Source organism: Mastacembelus armatus, chromosome 1 (assembly GCF_900324485.2).
Source record: "Mastacembelus armatus chromosome 1, fMasArm1.2, whole genome shotgun sequence".
Classification (NCBI taxonomy): Eukaryota; Metazoa; Chordata; class Actinopteri; order Synbranchiformes; family Mastacembelidae; genus Mastacembelus; species Mastacembelus armatus.
The window spans coordinates 21,098,267-21,120,760 of NC_046633.1; the positions used below are offsets into that span (position 1 = coordinate 21,098,267).

The 22,494-nt window shown below is 39.3% G+C and overlaps 2 protein-coding genes and 1 long non-coding RNA gene across 10 annotated transcripts; 1 reads left to right on the forward strand and 2 right to left on the reverse strand.

Moving 5' to 3' along the window:
* The first annotated feature begins 152 nt into the window (after positions 1–152).
* On the forward strand, positions 153–19,330 carry LOC117152678 (uncharacterized). Of its 6 annotated transcripts, XR_004463127.1 has the most exons (6): positions 153–308; positions 5,593–5,736; positions 7,938–8,140; positions 9,907–10,136; positions 10,472–10,692; positions 11,877–12,327. It is a non-coding gene; the product is annotated as an uncharacterized LOC117152678 (long non-coding RNA). The 6 variants fall into 6 exon arrangements; XR_004463129.1 differs by lacking the exons at positions 5,593–5,736; positions 7,938–8,140 and adding an exon at positions 17,801–19,330 and having other exon boundaries at positions 11,877–11,979; XR_004463128.1 differs by lacking the exons at positions 5,593–5,736; positions 7,938–8,140 and adding an exon at positions 13,491–13,555 and having other exon boundaries at positions 11,877–11,979.
* tdrd7a (tudor domain containing 7 a) lies at positions 1,753–14,436 on the reverse strand. The gene is made up of 21 exons (XM_033325322.1): positions 14,233–14,436; positions 13,866–14,010; positions 13,485–13,599; positions 13,236–13,328; positions 12,942–12,979; positions 12,329–12,369; positions 11,850–12,020; positions 10,788–11,546; positions 10,465–10,661; positions 9,893–10,085; positions 8,216–8,327; positions 7,905–8,116; positions 7,514–7,648; positions 6,677–6,760; positions 6,392–6,526; positions 5,580–5,690; positions 5,031–5,205; positions 4,745–4,914; positions 3,898–4,091; positions 3,550–3,710; positions 1,753–2,565 (listed from the first exon to the last, which is right to left on the reverse strand). Exons 1-21 carry the CDS (start codon positions 14,434–14,436, stop codon positions 2,333–2,335), a joined length of 3,678 nt encoding a protein of 1,225 aa, XP_033181213.1. The 3' UTR covers positions 1,753–2,332.
* Positions 15,136–22,477, reverse strand: stra6l (STRA6-like). 3 transcript variants are annotated; one of them, XM_026303685.2, is made up of 18 exons: positions 22,206–22,477; positions 21,827–21,900; positions 21,433–21,533; positions 21,090–21,220; positions 20,863–20,983; positions 20,631–20,676; positions 20,402–20,527; positions 20,061–20,134; positions 19,560–19,668; positions 19,305–19,458; positions 19,092–19,167; positions 18,839–18,920; positions 18,267–18,315; positions 17,958–18,075; positions 17,745–17,864; positions 17,408–17,571; positions 16,379–16,522; positions 15,136–16,129 (listed from the first exon to the last, which is right to left on the reverse strand). In XM_026303685.2, exons 1-18 carry the CDS (start codon positions 22,228–22,230, stop codon positions 15,888–15,890), a joined length of 1,956 nt encoding a protein of 651 aa, XP_026159470.1. In that variant the 5' UTR covers positions 22,231–22,477; the 3' UTR covers positions 15,136–15,887. The 3 variants fall into 3 exon arrangements, with proteins under 3 accessions (XP_026159470.1, XP_026159471.1, XP_026159469.1); XM_026303686.1 differs by having other exon boundaries at positions 21,827–21,882; positions 22,205–22,477; XM_026303684.2 differs by having other exon boundaries at positions 21,827–21,932; positions 22,205–22,477.
* Between the last annotated feature and the right edge of the window lie 17 nt (positions 22,478–22,494).

Consider the following 22,494-nt stretch of genomic DNA (forward strand, 5'->3'; position numbering starts at 1 on the left):
AAGCCGTCCATGACCCGGTTAGTCCTGAATGCAGATGTTTCAGCGCCCTTACAAAGTTTCCTCCCCTGGATGCCTGACCACGGGTTTCCCGAGGCTGAGTCTCATCTCCCGCAATGGGCAAAGTAAAGTTACGGGGAGAGATCCTCCCCCTCCTCCCCCCGCACCCGGCTGCCCTGTCACTCCAGTGACGTCACGAAGTGGAGCTGGGGCCACTGTCGGACGCGCTGGTTCATCTGTGAAACCTTCAGACGCACAACCGAGCAAAAACTCAGTTTCCACATTTGTGTGTCCCAGACACTCCATCACAGGTAAAACCGCTGCACCGCTACATACAACACAAAGTGTCAGGATTACACACCTACTAAAGTATCAAAACTGAAAGCGCTGGTTCTGCAGAACTGTCCATTAAATTTAGTACCGTCATATATTACCTGATGTCTTTTTAATAATGTGCAAATAATAATTTACTGTTGTATTGTAGTTGATCAAAGGGGAACTAGTTTATTTTCCATAAAGCTACCCAGTTCAGTCCAGGGGCTCCCAGCTTGTGAATGGAAGGAATTAAATGTAAAATCTTGCTATAATGTTTTTCTTCAATCTTTGGATTTTTTCTAACAGAACAAAGGTCACTAACCAGACTCTGCTCTTACAAGAGCCCACGTGCCCATTGAAAAGTAATTTAACAGCTAACAAACTGATTGCCATAACATTATGACCACCGACAGATCTCGTTACTGTGGCACCTGCCAGTGTGTTGGGTATATTGTGCAGCAGGTGAACATTTAGTCCTCAAAGTTGAAGAGAGAAAAGCAGACAGGTGTAAGGATCTGAGTGGTTCTGACAGGGGCCAAAGTGAGGTGCCTGGCTGACTGGGTCAGAGCAAACTACAGATTGTGTTGGGTGTTCCTGGTTTGTTTAAAAAATGATCTCTAACTTGTCCTCATGATCACAGTTTTCATTTCCTTTGATATGTTTTTCACTGCATGCTGGACAAATGTGTGTTTGTGTTCCTGACAGTAGAACTATGAAAGCAAACAGATTCACAGATGAGGTGCAGATTGACAAGTGCCAACCTACTGCTGCATTGACTCCTGTGTACACAGTGATAGGCAGCTGGTCATAATGTCATGGCTGATTGGTATATAGTCCAATTATGGTTAGTGTTTCACGCAATTTCAGCTGCTCTCTTAGTAACCTGGTGGGAAACCAAAATGGAGGATGCACTGTCAACTGAATTCCTCTTTCCATTAGGTCTGAGCTCCTAACAAGATGCTGTCGCCGCCACCACACTTCACCGCCAGGGAGGTTTTTAAACATTGCCTGGTATTTGCCAAACATTGTGTTTGTTTGGAGTTCTGCCCAAATCATTCAACTTGTAGTTCATCACATAACAAATTCATAATCATCTTTAAATACCAACACCTCCCTGACCAAGACCAGTTGGTCTGTTTGACCAGACTCTTGGAAAAGTTCTGATAGTTGAACATATCCAATTATTGATACCACTGTGCCCCTGGTAACACTCAAAGCTTTAGAATGGTTTAATAGTTTAGCACAAGTGTGTGTTTTTCTGAACTAGGTGAAGTCAATTCAATTTGCCACAGGTGGACTCAGACCAATTTCTAGACAGATCTCTCTGGACCGTTTTGTTTTTGAACAGCTTTTCATGTTGAAACACTAGAAATCTTACAACATATTTTTCAGACAAGAAGGTAATATGAAACAAGTCTCTTTCTGTAAAGTTCTGTGGATGAATGCAGTTAAGTTATTTAAGTTGTATTAAAAAAAACAAACAGAATTAAAACAAAAAACAAGCCATTATAATGCATGCATAATAAACAGCAAGCAGAAACAAATTCAATGGGGGTACAGGGTTGTAAGCACACAAGCAAAACATGCAACACAGGTGACTTGAACAAAGAGTGAATGGATGAGTATGCTGCAAAATGCTTATTTGTAAGACTGGCAAGAAATGTCTGATTAGTGATGTTTACATTTTTTTCGTGAAAACTGTACTTCTAATACTGGCCTCCTCTGAAATAATTTGTCAGTCCTTAATTTCAGAAATACCACCTCAAAACAATATCATCACAGGACCCTTGATTAATATTAAAAGGGCTTCTGACAGCAAGGAACATCCAAATTGCTGAAAGTGAATGAAAGGTAACAAAAGTGAATCTTGGCTTGTAAAGTTCACTGAGCACTTACAGCCTTTTTAGAAAATAGTACAACTCGGGAAAAGAAAAGTTTTAAAAATACATTTGTGGGGGGGGGTTGGACTAAGATGGAATCTGCTTGCTGTTTTTCCCCACACCATTCATGAGGTGCCATTCTAAGCTGCTGAAGACAGCTCACAATCAATGTCAGCCATGATACTGTGAATCCAAAGGTCCCTGTCCCGATGTCCAGTGTCCACCAGGTAAACTGTCATCCTGCGCTCCCACACTTCACCTTTAATCTCTGACATCTCCTGCACGCTCTCCACTTGGGCTACCAGTGCTCGCCTCTCCACGTGGTTTCTGAATAACATGGCGGCCTCCTCTGACCAGTGCTGCTGTGTCACACCTGCAAGACAATCAGGAGATGTCAAAACAGACCTATTATCTTGTGCTCATAAGCTGCTTTCATGGGTTGAGTGCCTATGTGTATTTTGTGTGGATTTGGTGTTGGATCAGTGATATTCAAGGAGCAGCTTAGCACACTATCTTGGTAACTTTAAGTCTGTAAATTTCACATTTTAACTCTTTTTTTTTCAAATCATTTTAATCTCGGTGTAGATTCAAAAAGTGGAGGGTGCAAAGTGAAATCCCTGTTTAATGGCAGGGATTTGCTGGATGACTTGGAGAGCAATTTTGTTTTTTAACTTCCCATGCAACTCCACCACTTTTATACTCAGTTACTTATTTCAGCATTTTCCTGCACATAGAATTCAGTGTGTTTGACAATCACCAACTGAGCACTAAACACGCTTTTTTTAAGTGCAGAGTCTCATTGGACTCGCCCATATTAGGTCAATAAGGCACGAGAAACAATCACTTGTGAGTGAGATGTTAATGTATTATTCCTTCCATATCGTGCTGTTTTCTGATTAACTCTGACCAGGCTGCAAAGTCTGCAAATGTTATGTTTTGGAGTTTTAGTACAGAATGATAAATATTAACTGATTTGTGAAGGAACTACAACATGGAAGCACTATATCACAGGTGATATGTTCTAACCTCAACAGTTTCCCACCAAACAAAGTGAGACTGAAGCTACTGTGACAGTTAATGTAACATCAACCTAACATCAGAAAGATCAAGCCAAACATGACTCAGGGTAGATTCAATAATTTTAAATGACCAGATTTTGGTCTAAAGTACTCACAAAACCCTGATTCATACAGTCACAGTGGATCAGGACACAGCTATTTTAGTTGGAGGATGTCATTTTAGGTTTTTTGATTTAAAAAAAAATAAAAATAAAAAAATCAGGTATGGAGTGGAAGAGGTCAATGCATGTCAATTAAAACCAGAGAAAAACAATACAATAAAACAATACAGAACTTACCTGCCAGTTGTGCAGTGATAGCCTGGAAAGGCAGCTGTCTGAATTCCTCTATCAGGGGCCTGATCAGAGTATTCTGGACCAGCTCATATTTGCCATGGTCCAACTCATACACTGAAACCAAGCCGTTAGTCAGAATCCCTTTCACCTGCACACGGTGCCAGCTAGGTAGAGAGACAGGCATCAACCATCAGATAATAGCATCTTTGGGTTTTTACATTTAGTTAATTTCCTTACAACCCAAAATAGGTAGCCTGATCAACATAACATTAATTTAAAAATGTTGTCCTTACATAAGTTCAATGCTACAAATTCAGGTTAATATTCAGGTGTAAACATTAAATCATATACTTCTTTTCTATTTTGGCAGCGTAGACGTTTCCTTTCTGGATGTGTGTGGTTATGTTGCTCTTAGACATCTGGTTGTAATAGAGGATCATCTCTCCCATCAGCACCACCAGTTTATGCAGGTCCTGCCATGGCTGCAGCACAAAGTAACCAGGGTGGCAGGCTACTGACACAAACACATCCATACTCTGCCCAGGCTGGAAAAAAAAAAAAAAGAGGAAGAATCTAGTGTATATGATCACATAAGCTTTGCCACATATTGATTTTACTTGCGTAAACAGCATTTTGTGATTCCTTTGTCCTGTAGGGTTAGTTTTTCTAGTGAAAAAGACTCAAGACACTAATAATAAATAATAATATGTCAAAAAAAAAAATTAAGTCAAAAATTGAGTTTGAAAGTGTTTTGTTAGAATTAACCCTTTCAAGGCTCATTTGATGAATTGTAACACTTTCTGCTTGTCTTTTGTCTTATATACATCAACCTACAGGTAAAAAAAAAATATTTGCAAAACTGTATTTTGATGTAACCTCTCTAGTGAGACTGGAGATTGTTAATATTCATCTATACACACATACAAACAGTTGTGCTCATAAATGTACATACTTCTAGCACTGAGAAGTACTGGCCATTTTAAAAAGAAATGAGCATGTGGAAAACATTTCTTTACAGGAAAGTAGTCTGATAGTATCTTTAGTAAATGCAGTTATGATTTTCAAAAGGCAGAAAACATTTTAGTTTTCAATGTTTCTAAAATTGTATGTAAATTTATGAGCACAACTGTACACAAACATTACACTTCTCTCATGTGTCATGCAAACCACTACAGAAAGTTTGGCGATCTCCACACACCTGGGGAAGCACCACTGGTGGGGGCAGTGAAAGTGGCTGGATCCCAGTTTTGGCAATCATATTGGGGAGGGACAAGTCACCTGCCGCAAAATAAGGCTCAGTTAAGGTCTTGACAGCAGGATTTGGGTCCGAGCTGTCTAGAGTCCACTTCTCCACTAGAGCACTGAGACCTAGAAATCAAACATAAGTAAAACATCCTCTAATTTAGATATTAAACATAATTTTAAAGTTAGTTATTGGGAACTGCCAGACAGAGTACAGACTCATATTGTCATATTCGTATTACCTGCATCTACGCTGCTGTTATTGCTTGTGACTTTGTTCTGTGTACTGAGTTTCTGCCACAACTCTGACTGAGTCAGCTGATGATTGATGCTCTTGTCTAGCTCCTGGCCATCAGCACCAATGAAGAGGTACATATAGACAAGCCGGTCCTCTTTGTGCTGGTCTAACTTCAAAATCTAAAATGAGGAAAGAAAAGAAGGAAAAAACAATGATGCACATCTGACTACTAGTGTACACAGATGTGTGCCAAATTCTTTTCAACAAGAAGGTGACTCATAACATGAATGTACAGTTTGTAAATATTCCAATAGGCCAGGGAGTCCTGTAACAAAGCTTAAGTTTCATTTGCACAGTATGTATATTTGAATCAGCACTACTCCTGCAAGCCCACATAGTATTAGTGAGCCTCAGGCAGTTAAGCTGTTACAATCATTTTAGTTTCCTACAATACTGTTTGTCTTACAGCTGCAATTTCGAGAAATATAGAAGAAAAATAACTCAAAGATAAGTTCAATAGACAGGTTAGATATTTTTCATCATCTTTGTTTACCTTCATTTTACAGTCTTCAGAACCCTGGACGGCCTGCTTCACCCACAAAACAGCTTCTGGGCTCCATTCTCCCTCTGGAATGGTGAGGTCAGCCAGGCGGCATTTGATGGCCTGGGGAGAGAAAAATACTGTGCAATACTTTATCAGACAACCCAGTGTGAGTGTCCTAGTGCTCCCAGTTTGAACCAGCTCCTAATATGGATGGGGAACATTTTTTTTTATTAGTACCAGTGAATAGGCTTAGTAAGGTTTTGGTGTTAATGTTGCAGGTGCTCATGTTAGTTCTTTGTCACACATACACCAGAGAAGGTTATAACAGTTATTCCCATAACTCTAAAATGCGATAAAATCGTCATGAGCAAAAGAAAACGAGTAATTTATCAAAACCATCCCCCCCTCTCCTGATCAGCCCTTGAACACTAAGAAAGAGGACAAAGGATATTTGGGTGACAGAGAATCCATATTAAAAATGTAACTGACGCAGAAGTGAATTGTTTAGTCCACACTAACTCAGCTTCTCTGTTGTCAGAAAAGCTGTCAGTCAGCAGCTCTTGTGGAGCTTAAAGGACAGTGACTGAAAGTGTCTACAGCAGCCTGTCGGACAGCAGAAACAGTTATTTTCATGAAGACTTGTCAGGAAGAAATCAGCTATCCTGTTATGTATTGGTTCACTGATTTGATTGATTTCTCCAGCTTGCTACAGTTATTGTAATGGCTTGTTTACAAGTCTTAGCAAAAAGTCAATCAGGCTTTTACATGGAAACAGGTTTATGAAATCTACTCCCAGTCACATGTCCACACAGACAACTGACCTGTGGGGGGATAATGGTGAAGTCTTTGAGCAAAAGAGGAGGCACCTCACGGAGATCAGTGACCTCCACAGTTGCAGTGATTCCCAGGTCAATGAATAGAATCTCCATGACTCTGTTGCTATGCGTGTTGGTGATCTGAAAACAAGACCAACATTGTGACTGGGTGCTAAAGAAACTGTATGGGCAAACTATACAATACCCAAGTGCTTTCAATGTTCAAAGTAACTGTGAGCTTTATATTTTTAAGATACTGAGTAAAATGAATTTTTATGATTGGGATTTTACCTGCACTCTGGACCACTTTCCTTTGTAGCGAGCTAGACAGCACTTGCCACAAAAGGGTCTGGACACCAGGGATTCAGATGTTATCTAGTAGGAACAGTTACAGTAACAATTATAAAAGACCTTCTACCTGTGGAGAGAGGAACACTGGACAAAATCAGAGAAGCAATGAAAACTCTATGAAAAGGGGTCTAAGTCCCTGACTGTGACAATTAAGACATCCAGAGACAATGTCAAAGAAAGCATGAAAGCAGGCTCCAATCACGATCTAGATATAGCAGATAGAGTTAGAAAATCACCACTTCAAGACCTAACAAAACCCCCATTAGATTAGGAATCAGAGGGGTGGCTGAAACTTTTATGTAACGACACCAAAGAGATGGCAATTGGCAAAAAACAAAAGTGGCTTCAACTGCAACATTTGCAAAAGGATGTGTGACAACAGCACTATGTTTATATACACTACAATATCCTTTTGCTCTTGGTTTAAATATTTTGATGAAGTAATACCTACTTTTGTCATTTCAGAAAACCTTGTTTGTGCACCTCAGTCTGCACTAATTAGGCTCTTACAAAAGGTGGCAAGCCCAACCTACAAGTTAGTTTTATAAAGAACTTTCAACTATTGCTTTGAGAAGCCCACAACAGTGAAGTGAACTTGCAGTAGTTACTAAATAAATTTAAACATGAAGACAGCCTGTCTGCACAGACAAGCTCATCGAAGAGACATTCCAAAACTAAACTGTTAAGTTATTCCACATAAGATCACAGTAAAACTTTAAATGTTCTACAAATGCTACAGCAAATGGGGATATTTGTGTACTCTGACCTCTTGCCTACCTGGGAAATGAAGAAGGCCTCTATTTTTTCCAGTAGCTTGCCAAGTCTTGCTGTTCCTCTGGAGGGCAGCTGGCAGTAGATGGTGCCATCGGCACATACATTTGTGACACACACATCTTGATAGGTAACATTTACCTATAGGCAACAGAAGAGTGATGTTATATATAATGCAGGGGGCAATGATATCACGAAACTTCAACTACTACAGTAGCAAATAACAAACCTCTCCTTTACTGCTATTTCATTAGCTGATAATTGCTCCTCTAAGAGTTGTCCTTAATCTCATGCATTCCACTACACGTCGAGCCAATAACTGACTGCTGACTATAAAACTAAGAGACAAAATGATATACTTGTTATTTTCTAAGCGACGGGAAGGCCCTAAACTTACAGTGAGAGGGTTGTTCATGGTCTCATCCTGCAGAGACCTGAGGCACTTGGAGTTGATGTTGATGTCATCATCCTGCGAAGTGTCATACAGCACTGCCACAGGCATCTCACTCTGCTGACATGGATCTAATGACTCCATCAGCAGAATTTTTCCAACTGCCAACTGTTCCAGGGATGATATGACCAGTGGGTGTGAGCTGAATGTCTCTAGACCTGACCGAAGGAAAAAGACATAGGGTAATATGTCTCAGTATTCACCAACACCAGTAATGTGAAATAACTTTTACAGTCAATTCATAATCTTGTGTTCACCTGCAAGCCTAATGTTAGTAGCCTGGAAGGGCAGAGACAGGAACTCCTGGTGTAGCTTCAGCAGATGAGTCTCACTTGTTTCAACAGAGAAGCCATAGTCTACAAAGTATACCTGGCAGAAAGACAGACAGTGCTGGCACACTCACCCATGCTGTTGGTTCACAAAATATTCCTCTAGCAAACTGAAAATTGTCATGAGCTGTGCTACAGCAAGTGGTTGAATCTTCTAAAATCTACATTTCTAGATCATATATGCCATAATTTGCCAGTTCATTCCATTAAAATGTCTCGCATCTGTGTTTTAAAATTCTGAATTAAAGCATAAAAAAATGTTTACACTTTTTGACAATGAGGAAAAGAAAATTCAACATTTTTAACCCTCTGGGGTCTGAGGGGGTTTTTGGGGCCTGGACAAATTCTGACATGTCCTGACATTTGTGCTTTTTTCAGTGTTTTTTTAAACATATTAATGTCTAAAGTCTAATAACACTGTAATCAGCACAAAATTGGCTACAATAATATGTGAGCTTCAAGTTTATACATTATTGTGTTTTTGAGAAAAAAGTGTTTATGCATGGTTAGTGAAAAACTACAATTTTTTACTCACTGAAATAAGACCATAAAACACAAACAGAACATTGGTTCACAAGACTTTGGAGACCAGCATGTTGTAGGCTAAAGTGTTTACTTCAGAGTGCTGTGAATGTCATCTTGTTCACACATTCACAGTAAACAATACACTGATTTAAATTTTCATCAAGACACTTTTTGTGCAGAAAGGCCATATGCAAGAGGGTGTGTCTGAGGATGAATAGTCATGTGATTTACCTGAGAACACAAAAGACGCACTGAACGACCAGACAAAGACGCGCATAATGAGCCTTTCAGTCAATGTAGATGGGACGGATTAGTGCTGTACAATACAACACAATGAGGAGCCAAACGATCCTCATTTGAGTTAAAATCAGTGTTTTTACTCTGAGGACAAACTAAACTGTTTGTCTCTGTGTGGAATGTAAGGAGCGCCGCTTCACGTGCGTAACGCGCCATCATCCAAACGCGCCGAAAAAGTGAGTAAATTCTATGATGAAGTTTGATATTTTATGTCATTTCTCGGGGGCGTGCACATATTTACCTGGTTCACCTGAGATTATTTACATGTGAACAGTGGACAGTGTACAAGGCGGGACCGCATTACCTGTAATGAGGTGAGACAGGAAAAAACGGACTTCTCCTTACGTTCATACGGATTAAATAAAAAGTGATGATTTGTTTTTGACTTGAATTGTTTCACTCAAAAGAAAACATTTCAAGCTTTCTAGCCATATAATTCTTATTTTTAGGAGCCAAGTATTCGCTGAGATTCTGGTTGTTTTATTTATGCGTCTGTGAAGAGAAATGGTAGAGACAGAAAAGTCCGAGAGCGCACCCTGTCGGCTTTCTTTATTTAAAAAAAGCACAACGTTTTGTTGTTATTTTGATGGTATACCACTAAAACTAGACCCTTTACAGATTTGAATGATATACTTCTTTTATCTGTACGATCAGAATTGACGGAGCAATTTAAGTTTGTTTCGGCCTTATCAGAAAAAGATGCGTCAAAATGCACCGGCGCTTGCGTCGACCCCAGAGGGTTAAAGCAAAAACAATTAACTACAACCAAACTGAACAAATTACCTTGACCTTGTTAGGGGCTGTGACCTCCAAGACCTGCGCTCTGGCCAGCTCATCTCCATCCTCCCCTCTGACCGCTACCAGCTGGCCAACAGTGGGGCTAGACAGATGATCCTGAGTAGACCTTTGGCTGTAGAAGGAGCGCATCATATCCTCCATGGCTTCCTGGGCATCAGAGTAGCTCTCACCTACATACCTAAAAAGAGAGGCAAAAGCTTGTTCCATATGATGCATGTAATTCCACCTGGTTAGTGCTTATACAAAACAGAAATCCAAACATATTCAGAAGTTGAATAGAAACACTAAAATTATTCTGCATATCCTAGCAAGACAAAATGTTGAAAGAGTGTGGAAATACGAAGGGATTAAAATGCTAGAAGAAAACATCTATATGGTGGAGAGCTATTTGGAGGCAAATTATTTTAAAGATATATCTAATCACTTTGACGCAATGCTGACACTGTAAAAAGAGTCAAAATCTAACAATGAAACGATATACTCTTGTTAGGCTTTTTACATTTGAAAGTTAACCACTCTTACATTGTGTGTACATTTGTTACAAATACATGTCCTACCTTATAGTGACAACATTGCTGCTCTTGACATCAGTAACCAGTACAGACGGGTACTGCACTGAGGGAGGAACCAGACAGGGGGGACGCACAGGGCCCAGGACATCAAGACCAGAGGGGAGGGGATGGCTTCTGCTCTGGTGGCTTTCTACACTACCTGTGGCTTCCATGTCTGCTCTGCTGGAGTTGTACAGGATGACCTAATCACAAGAATGCATATCATCCAGACATGTATGTTATTAAACTTCTTAGCAGCATTCCATGTTCTTCGCACCAAACATGACTTCCATTTGTGCTGAGGCAAGTGAGCGAATTGATTCACTCACCTTCTTCCTGTCATGTGGTATGGGGTACTCTATAGTGCATATATCCAACAAAACAGACAAGTTGTCCAGAATATGATCAGGGAATGCCATCTTGTATGTGTCAATGAAGAGTTTAGGCAAAGCATGAGCCCACAGACCTTGACTGTACTTGGACAGAAGCTCCTTTATTCTCTGACGCACCTCATCTGATACAACAGCAGCAGATTTTGAGGGAGGGGCTGAACAAGAAGTAGGGGGAAAAGTGACCTTCAAAAGCGGTAAAATGTGACATCCAGGATCATGGGAGGAACCAACTGCAGAAGGGCTGGCTGCTGCAGGGGAAGTCGAGGTGGGGACTAAGCACTCAGTGTTCTTGTGAGGCTGGGTAGTTGCAGTCAGGTCATTATTTTTACACCCATCACTGGTGCTAACATCAATATTGACAACTGAAGGAGGAAGTGCTGGGTTGTGGACAGGGCTGTGTAATGAGTCTGGACACAAAGATGCAGCAACTGGTTGTGGAGAAAAAATAAAAGTGGGCTTAGCCAAGGGACTTATGGGGGAGACTCTAGGTTTAGGAACAGGGAAACAGAAGAGAGGTGTCGTGAGTTGTTCAGGTGATGAGGGACGGGAAGAAGTGGGAGTCGTGACTGTGCTTGAATTAGTGGATGATGTTGAAAAGGAATTGTTGGTGTTATTCCTAGGGACAATACAGGGCTTGGGAGGCAGAGGAGGATAGATCAGCCGATCCGCTTGATTGGTGGTGAAAGGCTGCTCCACCTATGAAGGCCATATAAGCAAGACACAGAAAGAAAAACACTAACTTATCTGAATTCATATAAAGGTTGTGTATAAAATATTGGCAGTGTTTTTCTAGTTAAGAACTTCTAGTCCAGCAATATTGCATCAGCAACCCCCACCTCCCACCATTGCCATGACTTAAAAGACATAGTAGAAACTTTCTTTCAAACATAAAATGAGAACTGTATGCCTAGTCAACACAGACAACAATTAACTGCAAGTAGGGGTGGCCAAAAGACATGTTGGCAAATGTGTTTTTACAAATAAAAGCTGCTTATTCACCATACATATGTGTGTCCATTTTTCCAGGTCAGTGAGAACCTGAGGGTTGAGCTTCTGACTGAACATTTGGCTGTAGACCGCTGAAAGTTTTGACAGCCAGAGTCCACTGCAGTACTTCTCCAGAAGCTCAGTGAGTCTAGTCTGTACCACGTCCACATCATACACACTTAACTGCAGGAAGAGATTTTACATGATTAACCTTGACAAAGATGCACCCCATGCTTTGGTTTATTACAGGTCTTAGATTTTACCCCCACACATTACAGAAACACACAACATTTGGGATCAGTGTAGATTTTTGTGAATTACTTCATCTCAACCAGAACATTGAAATATTAATCTAAGTAGGAAGAGACACAAAACAATGGCGTATTCAGATGTACTGCAAGTGATGAAATCACTTATGCTGGAAAAAAAATAAAATAACACAAATAACACAAAAAATAAATAAAACAAACAAAATAAAGGTTTTTCAATACCTGTGTCTGCCTAGGTTTAGAGGCTTGCTCAGGAGGCTTCTCTGTGAGAAAATGTGCAAAGAATGAAGGAAATGTTAACAGATGCTGATATCTGTAAATCAGTCTGCAGCAGATTGATTTGACTGTTTGCTAGGTAATCTGATTCTCATACTTATGTGCAAAACACATAATGTATGTGTCTGTGACATTTAGTCTTATTGAGAAATCATGTTCTAACAGTGACCGTGGAACATTTAACTTAAATTTAATGGATCACTATTAAGACTTGTTCTAATCAAGTATTATTGGCGAAATAAAAGTGTGGGATACCAAGCCAATCAGCTACAAAAAAAGCAATAACATAGTGAGATGCTATCTGAACAAAACTGTCAGAGTTATTTGGTGGTCCAGATGCTATCAAATTAGACTAGCCTGTGTAATGCAAGGAAAACATTGGGTTTGTGAGGTCTTAAAATGGGTTAAACATTTTTAAATATGCCAAGCAGAACACTTTCAAATAAAACATTTTTCAAAAATCATAATCAACCTGCGGTATAAATAAATACTGGAACACTTCACTTAAAGGGTCAAAACACATAAAAGGTGAAATTAATGCGAATACATATAGACATACCTCTTGGCTTTTGGAAGTTTGACAATTTCTCCTTTTTCCTATTGGACACAGCAACATTAAGCATATTGTGCTTTTCATAGCAACATCGACAGTAAACAAATATTTTGTAATCCTAGAATAAGTTAATATAGAATGGTCTATTGCTGTCTATGCCAATATATTTCAGATGAGAAGTGACCTGTGAAGACACGAATTACCATAAAGTTGCTAACACATAAAATAATTTCCCATGAACAATATTTTAGCAGTAGGCCCTATTTCACAAATGTATAAGGTTTGCTCGTGTGCGTTCACCTGTCAGGTGTGATGCATTGTTTCCCAGCTGTTTGAGGAGTAGGTTGACTGTGCTCCCCAGTTACTATGGAGCCAAAACTCTGGTCCAACTTCCTGATGTTTGGACAGAACAAAAGCAAGAAGAAAACAAACTGTCAACCTCATTCACACTGTTTACAGAAAACATCACAGCTGGGCTATTTTTCTAATGGACAATGCTCTCCAGCCAAGTTGTCTGCATATCAAAACCACAATGGTGATAATGTCTACCTGTAGTCCCCTGAAGCACTGAAGCCCCTGTAGCCGCCATGGGACCGAGCTCGATTTGCTGACCAGTTCACGGCACCACCAGTTGAGGGTTGGCGAAGAGAGGATCTTGGCCTCACTGAACATATGGAAAAAGGTATAACAGTTTAGGTTAGAGTGGAGGAAAAAAATGAGCAAAGTAATATTTGATGAATGCTGAAAAATCCCCAAGAAAGATTTTAGAGGTTTATGCCCCCTCTCTCATACCTCCTAGAGTTCTAAGCTCTAGTAAGCTGCAGACTGCTTAAAATTAGATGCTTCTCTATTTATTTAAATGCCTTTGTAGCCAGAGAGCCCTGTTTTAAGAGACAAAGCCATGTGTTTTAGATGATAAGAGTCTCCTACCATTATGCATGTAGGGGTTGGAAGGTTTGAACCTCATTCTGCAATTGACGACTTGGGAGCGACCAGATTTCTTGGAGCTCCTCTGCTTGGCCACCAGCTCAGCAATGTGTGCTGTCTCCTTACACACCGCTGCAAAGCACTGCACCTGCAGTGGAAGTTAACTGTGACTTGAACTGGCAAGTAAAGTTTGGAGCACTACTTAGGATTTAGCAAAATCTGTCAAAGTATAGACAACTTCCAGTTTCTCGGCTGTGTGCTAATGTTAGTCAACCATGTTATGACAGTGGTAAAGACTGTAAGACTGTGGTAAAGAGTCAGTACTGTCAATCGAATAAAATACAAAACAAAAAACTAAACGAGCTCTCACATCACCCATGCGGTATTCCAGTCGGACCACTGAAGGGATGCTGCGAAGATAATCCTCCAGGTTTGGGTAGCCTAGCTTCTTCAGTGGGATGATCTCTCCGCATAGTGACCGGTACTCTGACTGGAGGTTTTTAATCGATACTCCAGTCTTACTAGACTGGAGAACAGACCGCAGCATTTTCTTTACGGACTCACTGTCGCACATCTTGGTAAATACACACTGAAACAGAAACAACACATAAATAACAATAATGATAAAAAACAAAAAGCACCAATACTTGAGAAATATCTGCGTGAGTAACCACAAACTCTTATTTTCAGTCCTTACATTAAGTTTAAAGACACCTAGAGGAAAAGTAATATTTGTGCTGTGATAACCGCACGTGTTTGCATTAACTTTAGCTCCTGCTATCAAACTAGCCGACAGCTAACAATGTGGACATTAGCTAGCTAACGGCTAACTGTTAGCGGTAAAATTAAGTTTCTTATTACGGCCCGTATTTCCACTTTTTACAAAGTAGCTGTGATTCTCCACAGCGAGAGACAAACCACCGACATATTAACGTAACGCCAAGTTTAAATTACCTGTAATCTCAACTAAGTTAGCAGTCCAACGCCGCCGCGCCTCGTCCTGACCCGCATTCAAAATCAGACGCACGTTTACGCCCACAAGGTCAAAAGGTCACTGTTGCTGATTTTAGTCAAAGGCAATATAGATCAGTCTGTCAATTAATTTTCATAAACATTTACCAAACTTAGAAAGCGAACGTTGAATAAATGCTAAATATTTAGCTAAATGTGATGTGATGACAAATAGAAATAAAGGAAGGGGGGAAAAAGCCAATGGCAAAAAATGCTGCTTTTAGGTACTGTCTGAAATCCAAGTATTACCATTTTGTTTTTATTTCCAAAGTACAACATTGCTTGTGCGGTACATTTATGACATTCAAATGCAAGGTAGTACATGACTACCAACACTGAGAAAACACAGCTGCTTTGCATGGAAGTTTATAATCAAATTTATAACACATCCCTAAAATGACAACTATGATTCTAGTAAAATGAACATTATTTAAAAGAAAAACGTCCATCTAGGCAGCACAGTGGATGGATGATATGTCCAACTTTAGTACATATAGAATAAATGTTAGGGATGTTATTGGGATGATGTACAGAGGTTTACTTTTTAACTTTGACTGTATACAGCATAGCAACACTTAAATTATGCTTTTGCCTAGTTCTGATCATTCAGTGACAAGCAGGGCACAAACTGGCATCTAAGGTCCGATGATAACAGTGAACATAATCTTACATATTTCAAGCAGTAATACATTTAAACTCCTTAAACTGCATAAATCAATCTATAGCGGTGGTTAAATATGTAAAGTAAGATTAATCCATGCATCCATCCATCTTCCGCTTGTCTGGGACCTTGCGTAAGACTTAAGATTAATGCAATCTTTAAGTTCATAGAGTGTTGACCTAATAATTAATCACATTATCTAGATTATATCTTGTCAGTCAGATATTAATGCTATCCCCAGAAATAAGTCAAGTAACATGGTAATGCTAAACCTTATGAAATGACACCACAGTACCCATTCTACAATGTGGAGATCCACCGCTAAATGGTGCAGAGTCTATAGGAATGTTTTTTTAATAGACTTCTGCTGGAGTGACTATGATCTCTGGTAGTGACTGTGATGCTGTTTGGCCTCTCTGTGTCTGAGCTGCCATGACCCAGGCCTGCACCACCGTGTCTGTCTGGGATGATGAGGCTGTATGTAATGATGAGGATGAGGAGGGGTGGTGCTTTCTGAGTAGGATCAGAGGAGGGTTTCGCAGTAAGGTATAAAACAACATCCAACGCCTCCTGGCCCAGCTATTCAAAGGGGTTTCTGGAAAAAGTGGTGAGGAAATAAAAGAAAAAGCAGGAAAACTATGAATTCCCATAATACATAATCACTGCAGAATGGAAATTAAGTAGAGTGAAAACAATGGCCTAAATGCAAAAACAGAATTTAAAAATAATTTAAACGAAGATACTAGTTTGGTGAAAAGTTTGTCTAAAAGCCTGTATGTTCTTAAACAGAGGACAGGTGCAAGCACTAGTTATTAAATCCCCTCAATACACACACACTACTGACCTGATAGTTCATTGTTAAATGTGGAGTATGTAGATGCAGTGTGTCTCTCGCGCATGTTGGATAGCAGCAGATGGCAGAAGCACACCATGACTGGGTTGTTATGATAGTGATCAGCAAAGATCATCCCAACCCAAGTACTATAGCCTGTAATTTGTGAGAAATACTGTTAGATCCCCACAGCTTATAAAGGAAAGACCTCCTCATTTCCAGTACTGTATTTTTAATAATACATAATGTGTTTGAGGAGGACACACAACTGAGGAAAATGTCTCATTAACACAAATTAAACTCTGAACTCCAAATCTTTCACACATTTACTTCTCAAGATCAACAAAGGCAGGAAAGGCTAATATTAGTGGTACATACATATATATTAAGACAATACTGCTGCTGGTTAGTTTCTCTGACAGGTTTCAGACAAAAGTAGTTACTCAACTACAGCAATTTCATTTTTCTATTCATTGCCCAGGAACGATGGTGGCAGGATTGTTACTATTGATAACCAACTGTAGTCAAAGTATATAACAAGTTTAAATACATATAGATATACAATACATCTACATACTGTATAGAACATATCTAATATATTTCGTTTATCACTTCCTGAGCACAGTAATTGCTGTGATTCTCTGTGAAATGCTGCCATCTGCTGGAATATGTAGATGCTTGCAGTAACAATATCACAAAATTAATAAATCTATTATATCCATCCATTATCTGTACCAGCTTAGTCCTAATTAGGGTCACAGGGATCTGCTGGAGCCTATCCCAGCTCTCTTTGGGTGAAAGGCAGGGGTACACCCTGGACAGGTTAGCAGTCCATCACAGTAAATCTATATTGTGACCTCAACAAAACTGTGCCAACATAATATAATAAATACGGTCTTATGTGCTGCTACAGTATTTTAGGAAGAAATAGATTTTACTGTAATATGTTGTGGTGGTAAATCTGGAAATCAGAACTTAAAAAATGTTACAATATTATTTCATTTTTGTCTAGTGCAAGTTTTTGGTTGAATTTAAACTTACCAGCATCCATGGTTTCATATCCTCTCTGCATGATGGTTCGATCAATGCGGGACACCAGCCATGTGCCCAACACAATGCTGCACAGCAGCCTCATTATGCAGTTGCCTATCCCCATAACCACGTTATAGAAAAAGAAGAAGTAGTTGAAGCAGTGGAACGCCTTTCTAAAGGGGGGAAAGAGGAAATCATAACCTGCATATTATCAACCCACCCACATTCCACAGCTAATAATTTAAAACTATCAGTGATTTGCCTGTTTTCAGATGACACTTCGTTTCAATCGTGTTTGCTGGCAATCTGGGTTTGAGTATGGTGACTCACACTAAGATATACCCACCTGTTGTTGAGAGCCAGAGGTTTCTGTTTATCAGTTGGTGATATTTTGTCCTGAAGGAAGAAGATCTGGACCAGAACTACCTGGAAAATCACCATGGCAATCACCAGACTGATGGTCAGACTGAGAGACATGAAAAAATCAATTAATTGGCAGGTCTACTGTATCTAACCATCAATTCATATACCATCAAAACCACAACTGCCACAGCCTTACAGTATGATTCCCAGATTGGTGAACATCCTCAGTGTTTCTCCATGCATTATAGGAAGAACCAGCACATAGACAAACACCAGGGCAAACAGGAACTGGACAAAATGAACAATCAAGTAGCCTAAAAACAAGACAGAAAATAATTTTGGAGGTTTCACTAACTCCTAAAAAGCACCATAACAAAAATTTCAATGCACACACATTTGTTGTGTATTTTTAACGAAATTCATCAAGTAATACAATGAATTGCACATAGAATGCATCAGTACATGCTCTGCCTCTTCTCCATTTTTGGCAAAATGAAAATCTTACCCCACAGTGTAAATGCTATTTGCCATCCAGAATATCTTGCAATGGAAGCCTGTGAGAATTTAATAAGAACACTTGCATTTATAAAGTCTTTTTAGAAGTATGTGTAAACTAAATGCATATTAGGCCAACACGGACACACAAAGTAAATACATGCTCATTTTTGAATCACTCCTCATACATTAACTGGAAATATTTCAAACATTTGCAGATGTGTGTTTTGGGTAGAGTGTGTGTCTGGTGTTGCATCCACGATTAGCCACAGTCTGTTCCCCACCTGGAAGCCTCATTAAGACCACAGAGAGCCAGAACAAAATGTAGCATGTAGCGTTTCTGCAGAGCTTGTGGGGTGCTGTGACCAAATGTTTGCAATATGTAGCTCAAATATTCCATACCCATTGAAACACATTATGATCTGAAAATACAATTAAACTAAAGTTAATGTGGTATGTCTTTAGTGGCAAGCTGAAATATGATTTGCCCTGAAATCATCTCCTGTCAGCTATGTGTGTGTGTGTGTGTGTGTGTGTGTGTGTGTGTATGTATGTGTGTGTGTTTGTATGTATGTTACTTACTACACTAACAGCAGATCGAGGGTTGTGAAACTTCTCAGGAAGGAAACCCTTCTGTCCTTTCCACAGTCTCTTCATGTGTTTCCTATAGCATCAGTATACAATGTGATAGCTGATAGAGACAGTTCCTTTAACTTCCAGTACACTAAAAAATGATATTTACATTTGACTTTCATTATTCTTTCAAACATTTTAAGTTTTCAGATCAAATTGCAGTACATTTTGTATGCTTCACATAATTTTGTAGGTCTCTTACCTGTAACATGCCAGGACATGGAAAGAGTAGGCAACAGAGTTGAGACTTGCAAAGATGGTAGTGGCTAGCCAAGTCTCTGACAAGACACATTAAGACACTTGACTTTAATGTATTTTTCTTTTCAGAAATATGCAGAATTAAGCAAGCAGGACAGATTTACTGGAAACATTTGACATGAATCTGTTAGAATCTGTTAGGTGCAGCACAACTCACTCCTAGCCACGTGGAGAAATTCTTCCAGCTGTGGTATCATGGCTCCTAAAGCTTCGGTCTGGTTGCAAGATGTAACCAGATGTTCTAATGTATTCTTCCACTTTTCTACTTGTTCAAAAGCCACACTACTGAGACTGTAGTCTGCCAGGGTTAGCTAGTGAATGTGCAAAATATCAATTATGACATTAAGCATGGAGACACCAATTAAGACATTTAGTTTTATAGAACAAAAATATTATTCTTTTCTGTCATTACTGTATATAATCCTATAAGTGATATGATGGCAGTGCCGATGATCCTGTTGGGGAACTTGAAGTAGGGGTCCCACTCATACACTCTTCTCTGGAACCAGCTGAGTGGCTTACTGCAACACAGAGGTAGGTCAAAACCAATGTGTGTTCTGTCTGTCACAGTGCTGTAAAAACACCACCTGTCAATGTTCAGTGCTGGGGCCATTCCAGCAAAACTTGAACAAATCACAGTGGATGATGAATAAATGGATATGATGCAAGTGATGTAACATCTTACTCAGAAATGCTCAACTCAAATGTTCAACTCTGTATTTTGATTTGTATAATAAGAAAAATTAAAGACAAAGTGGTTTCCTAAAAGAAAGCCAAAACGATCTTTGTTTGTATAAAGAGTATAAAGAGTAAATGGTAAACTTGTTAAAACTTGTATAAAAATGGGATGTATTAACAGGCCTGCAAACCTGCAGGTCAAGTACAGGTTTTAGTGACTGAATGTGTATTCTACCTGTGTGCAGGTGTTTTCCTCAGCAGTCTTTTAACATGCTGCACCTGGTGCTGCTCAATCAGCTCATCAGGGTCCTGGCAGCAGTTTCAGCATATTCATTGTTTATTATTATAAGCAATTTCAGGAAAGCATTATATAATCACTGTAGATCCTAAGTTACTTATCTCTCAACAAAAGAAAATACAGAAATAGAGAATAAAAAGAAACAAAACACAAGGAAAAAAAAACTCAAAATGTATTAATATAGGTTACATTTAATATTATAAAGTAATTAGAAATTCCCCATAGAGGAAGCATCCAGCAAAATAGCAAACATATGTAAGAATCACTGCCATGCTGACCTCCTGTTCCTGTTGCATTTGTATTCGAAAAGCTTTAACCAGCATGTAGATAAATCGACCCAAGAGGAAGATGAGAGACAGGATGCATGGCCACTGGATAATCAGCTTCTGATATTTTCCCAAAATCTTTAAAATCACACACACAAAGTCATCCGTTAAATTAATTTTTTCATGAAGATGCATTGCAACAGATGCATAAAGTACTAGCTGTAATGTGTTTATCACCTACCTTACCATCAGGACAGGTGAAAGTATCCCAGACCATAATGATGATCCTACAAAAAGTACCAAGACCATAAAAATTTAACAATTCACATCTTCACCCATTAATTTAATTCATTTTTTTAACATTTTGAAATGTTTTTATGCATGATTCCAAAACAAATCTACAGTAAAAATCAACCATTACATCAACATTTTTCAATCTCTATTTTGTTACATACAAATTAACAAATCATTACCAGAACACAGAGTAGAGTGTTCCCAGGACAGCCCCGGCTGTTCTGAAAGCTGTAGACAGACAGGCAAAGAAAGGGAAGTACACCAGGCCCACTTCTAAAGCTCCCACCAGGTACACTATAGCTGAGGAGGAGTCAGGAGACATCACATCAGTCAGTGAATTCATTCCCTGCATATGTATGGCGAAGGTGTTTGAATATAGAGTCTAGGACATCAACTGCGGGAGTACCTCTGGCCCAATGTGGGACAGTGAAGGGGATGTAACGCTCAGAGAAGAGCAGCAGGACACTGCTGGATACAGCACCAAATGCAAACCCATAGGACCAACGATTGCTAAGGCTTCCTATAGTATCCAAAGGCCTGTGTATATGATCATGACAAAATAAAATAAAAGTCACATGGCTGCTTAAAGTAGCCTGACATACTGTATGAGCATAGATATGAGTACATCGAAGGCTTTCTATAGCTGCATATTACAATCATCCTATTGATTTTAAATGTTGACATAGGAGATTTAAGGACCAGTTAGGCAGGATATTAAAGTGATGTGAGTGTTGCCCCTGTTGACTTACACCACAATGGCAAAACGTCCCCCAAGGAAGGGCAGTCTGTGGTCAATGCCTAGTCTCTGGGCTCTTTTCTGAAGGAATGAGAGCACCCCTACAATCAGTACCTGGAAACCAACAAATCAATACATCATACATAAAGAAATGTACTTGGACAATGCTTTGTCTGTATCACAGCAATTGCATGAAAGTGGACATATATGGCATGTAACAAAGATGTAAAAGTGGTAGTTTTTTGTGTACGTTTGACTGATTGTAAAATGCCAGTTTATGTTTAAGACACTTGACACTACCATGTTCTACATACCTAGTTTTAGAAAAGGTTTGTCTATAATAAATGCTACTTTTAGTAAGTCATTTCTTTATGTGCATAGAGAAGTTTAACAGATGATCAACTTACAGCTGGTATGAGTGAAAGGTGCAGGAAGAGGTCGACAGAGATTCCATTTTGACAGTCTTGAATTGTGGATACAGTGGATAAATAATTATGGAGATAGTCACCTGACCTGAACCAAAACAGTAACAGTGACATTCACCTGACCCAAGTTAAGCTACACAGGATATCAAAAACAGACTTTGTTTCTGCACATTCAGCAAATCATTAAAATTTTAATAATATGAAATAATCAAATAACTTTGTTTAGGCTCAGGTAATGTTTGCTGTTGCATTTCATTTGAAACTGCACAAATCAAACCGTCTATTCTAAATTTTATGTAACATAACCAACAGGTGGTATCATTACACTAGAAACGGTGAGAGTTTACACTCTGTACTTACACATTTTCCACTCGGTCTCTTATCATCCTTAAGTCAGTGCATTGAAAAACTATTGCTCTATTGTAAAGACAAAGGAAGCAACTGTGGATAGAAACCACTTCTGTTTCCTGGTTTTAGCCATGTGACTCAAATTTGACCTTTGATCTCTAGATATAACACTTCATTTCTAACTCTTGTTTCATGTCCTCTGTGGCTATGCTCCACTATCACGCGATAATGGACCACTGTGCAAAGGAAAAGTAAACAGAGCTCACAGATATAACCAACCAGTCATTCACCTCCTGCCTTTA

Excerpts from the sequence above, each read along its gene's own strand:
- tdrd7a (XM_033325322.1), bottom strand. The coding sequence starts at position 14,436 with ATGTGCGACAGTGAGTCCGTAAAGAAAATGCTGCGGTCTGTTCTCCAG. Across the intron at positions 5,206-5,579 it reads CTGAAGACTGTAAAATGAAG|ATTTTGAAGTTAGACCAGCA; the intron begins GTAAACAAAGAT and ends TCCTCATTTTAG. Across the intron at positions 4,915-5,030 it reads TAACAGCAGCGTAGATGCAG|GTCTCAGTGCTCTAGTGGAG; the intron begins GTAATACGAATA and ends TTTGATTTCTAG.
- stra6l (XM_026303684.2), bottom strand. The coding sequence starts at position 22,230 with ATGATAAGAGACCGAGTGGAAAATGT. Across the intron at positions 18,921-19,091 it reads CATGTCCTGGCATGTTACAG|GAAACACATGAAGAGACTGT; the intron begins GTAAGAGACCTA and ends CTGATGCTATAG. Across the intron at positions 18,316-18,838 it reads CTCGATCTGCTGTTAGTGTA|GCTTCCATTGCAAGATATTC; the intron begins GTAAGTAACATA and ends AAATTCTCACAG.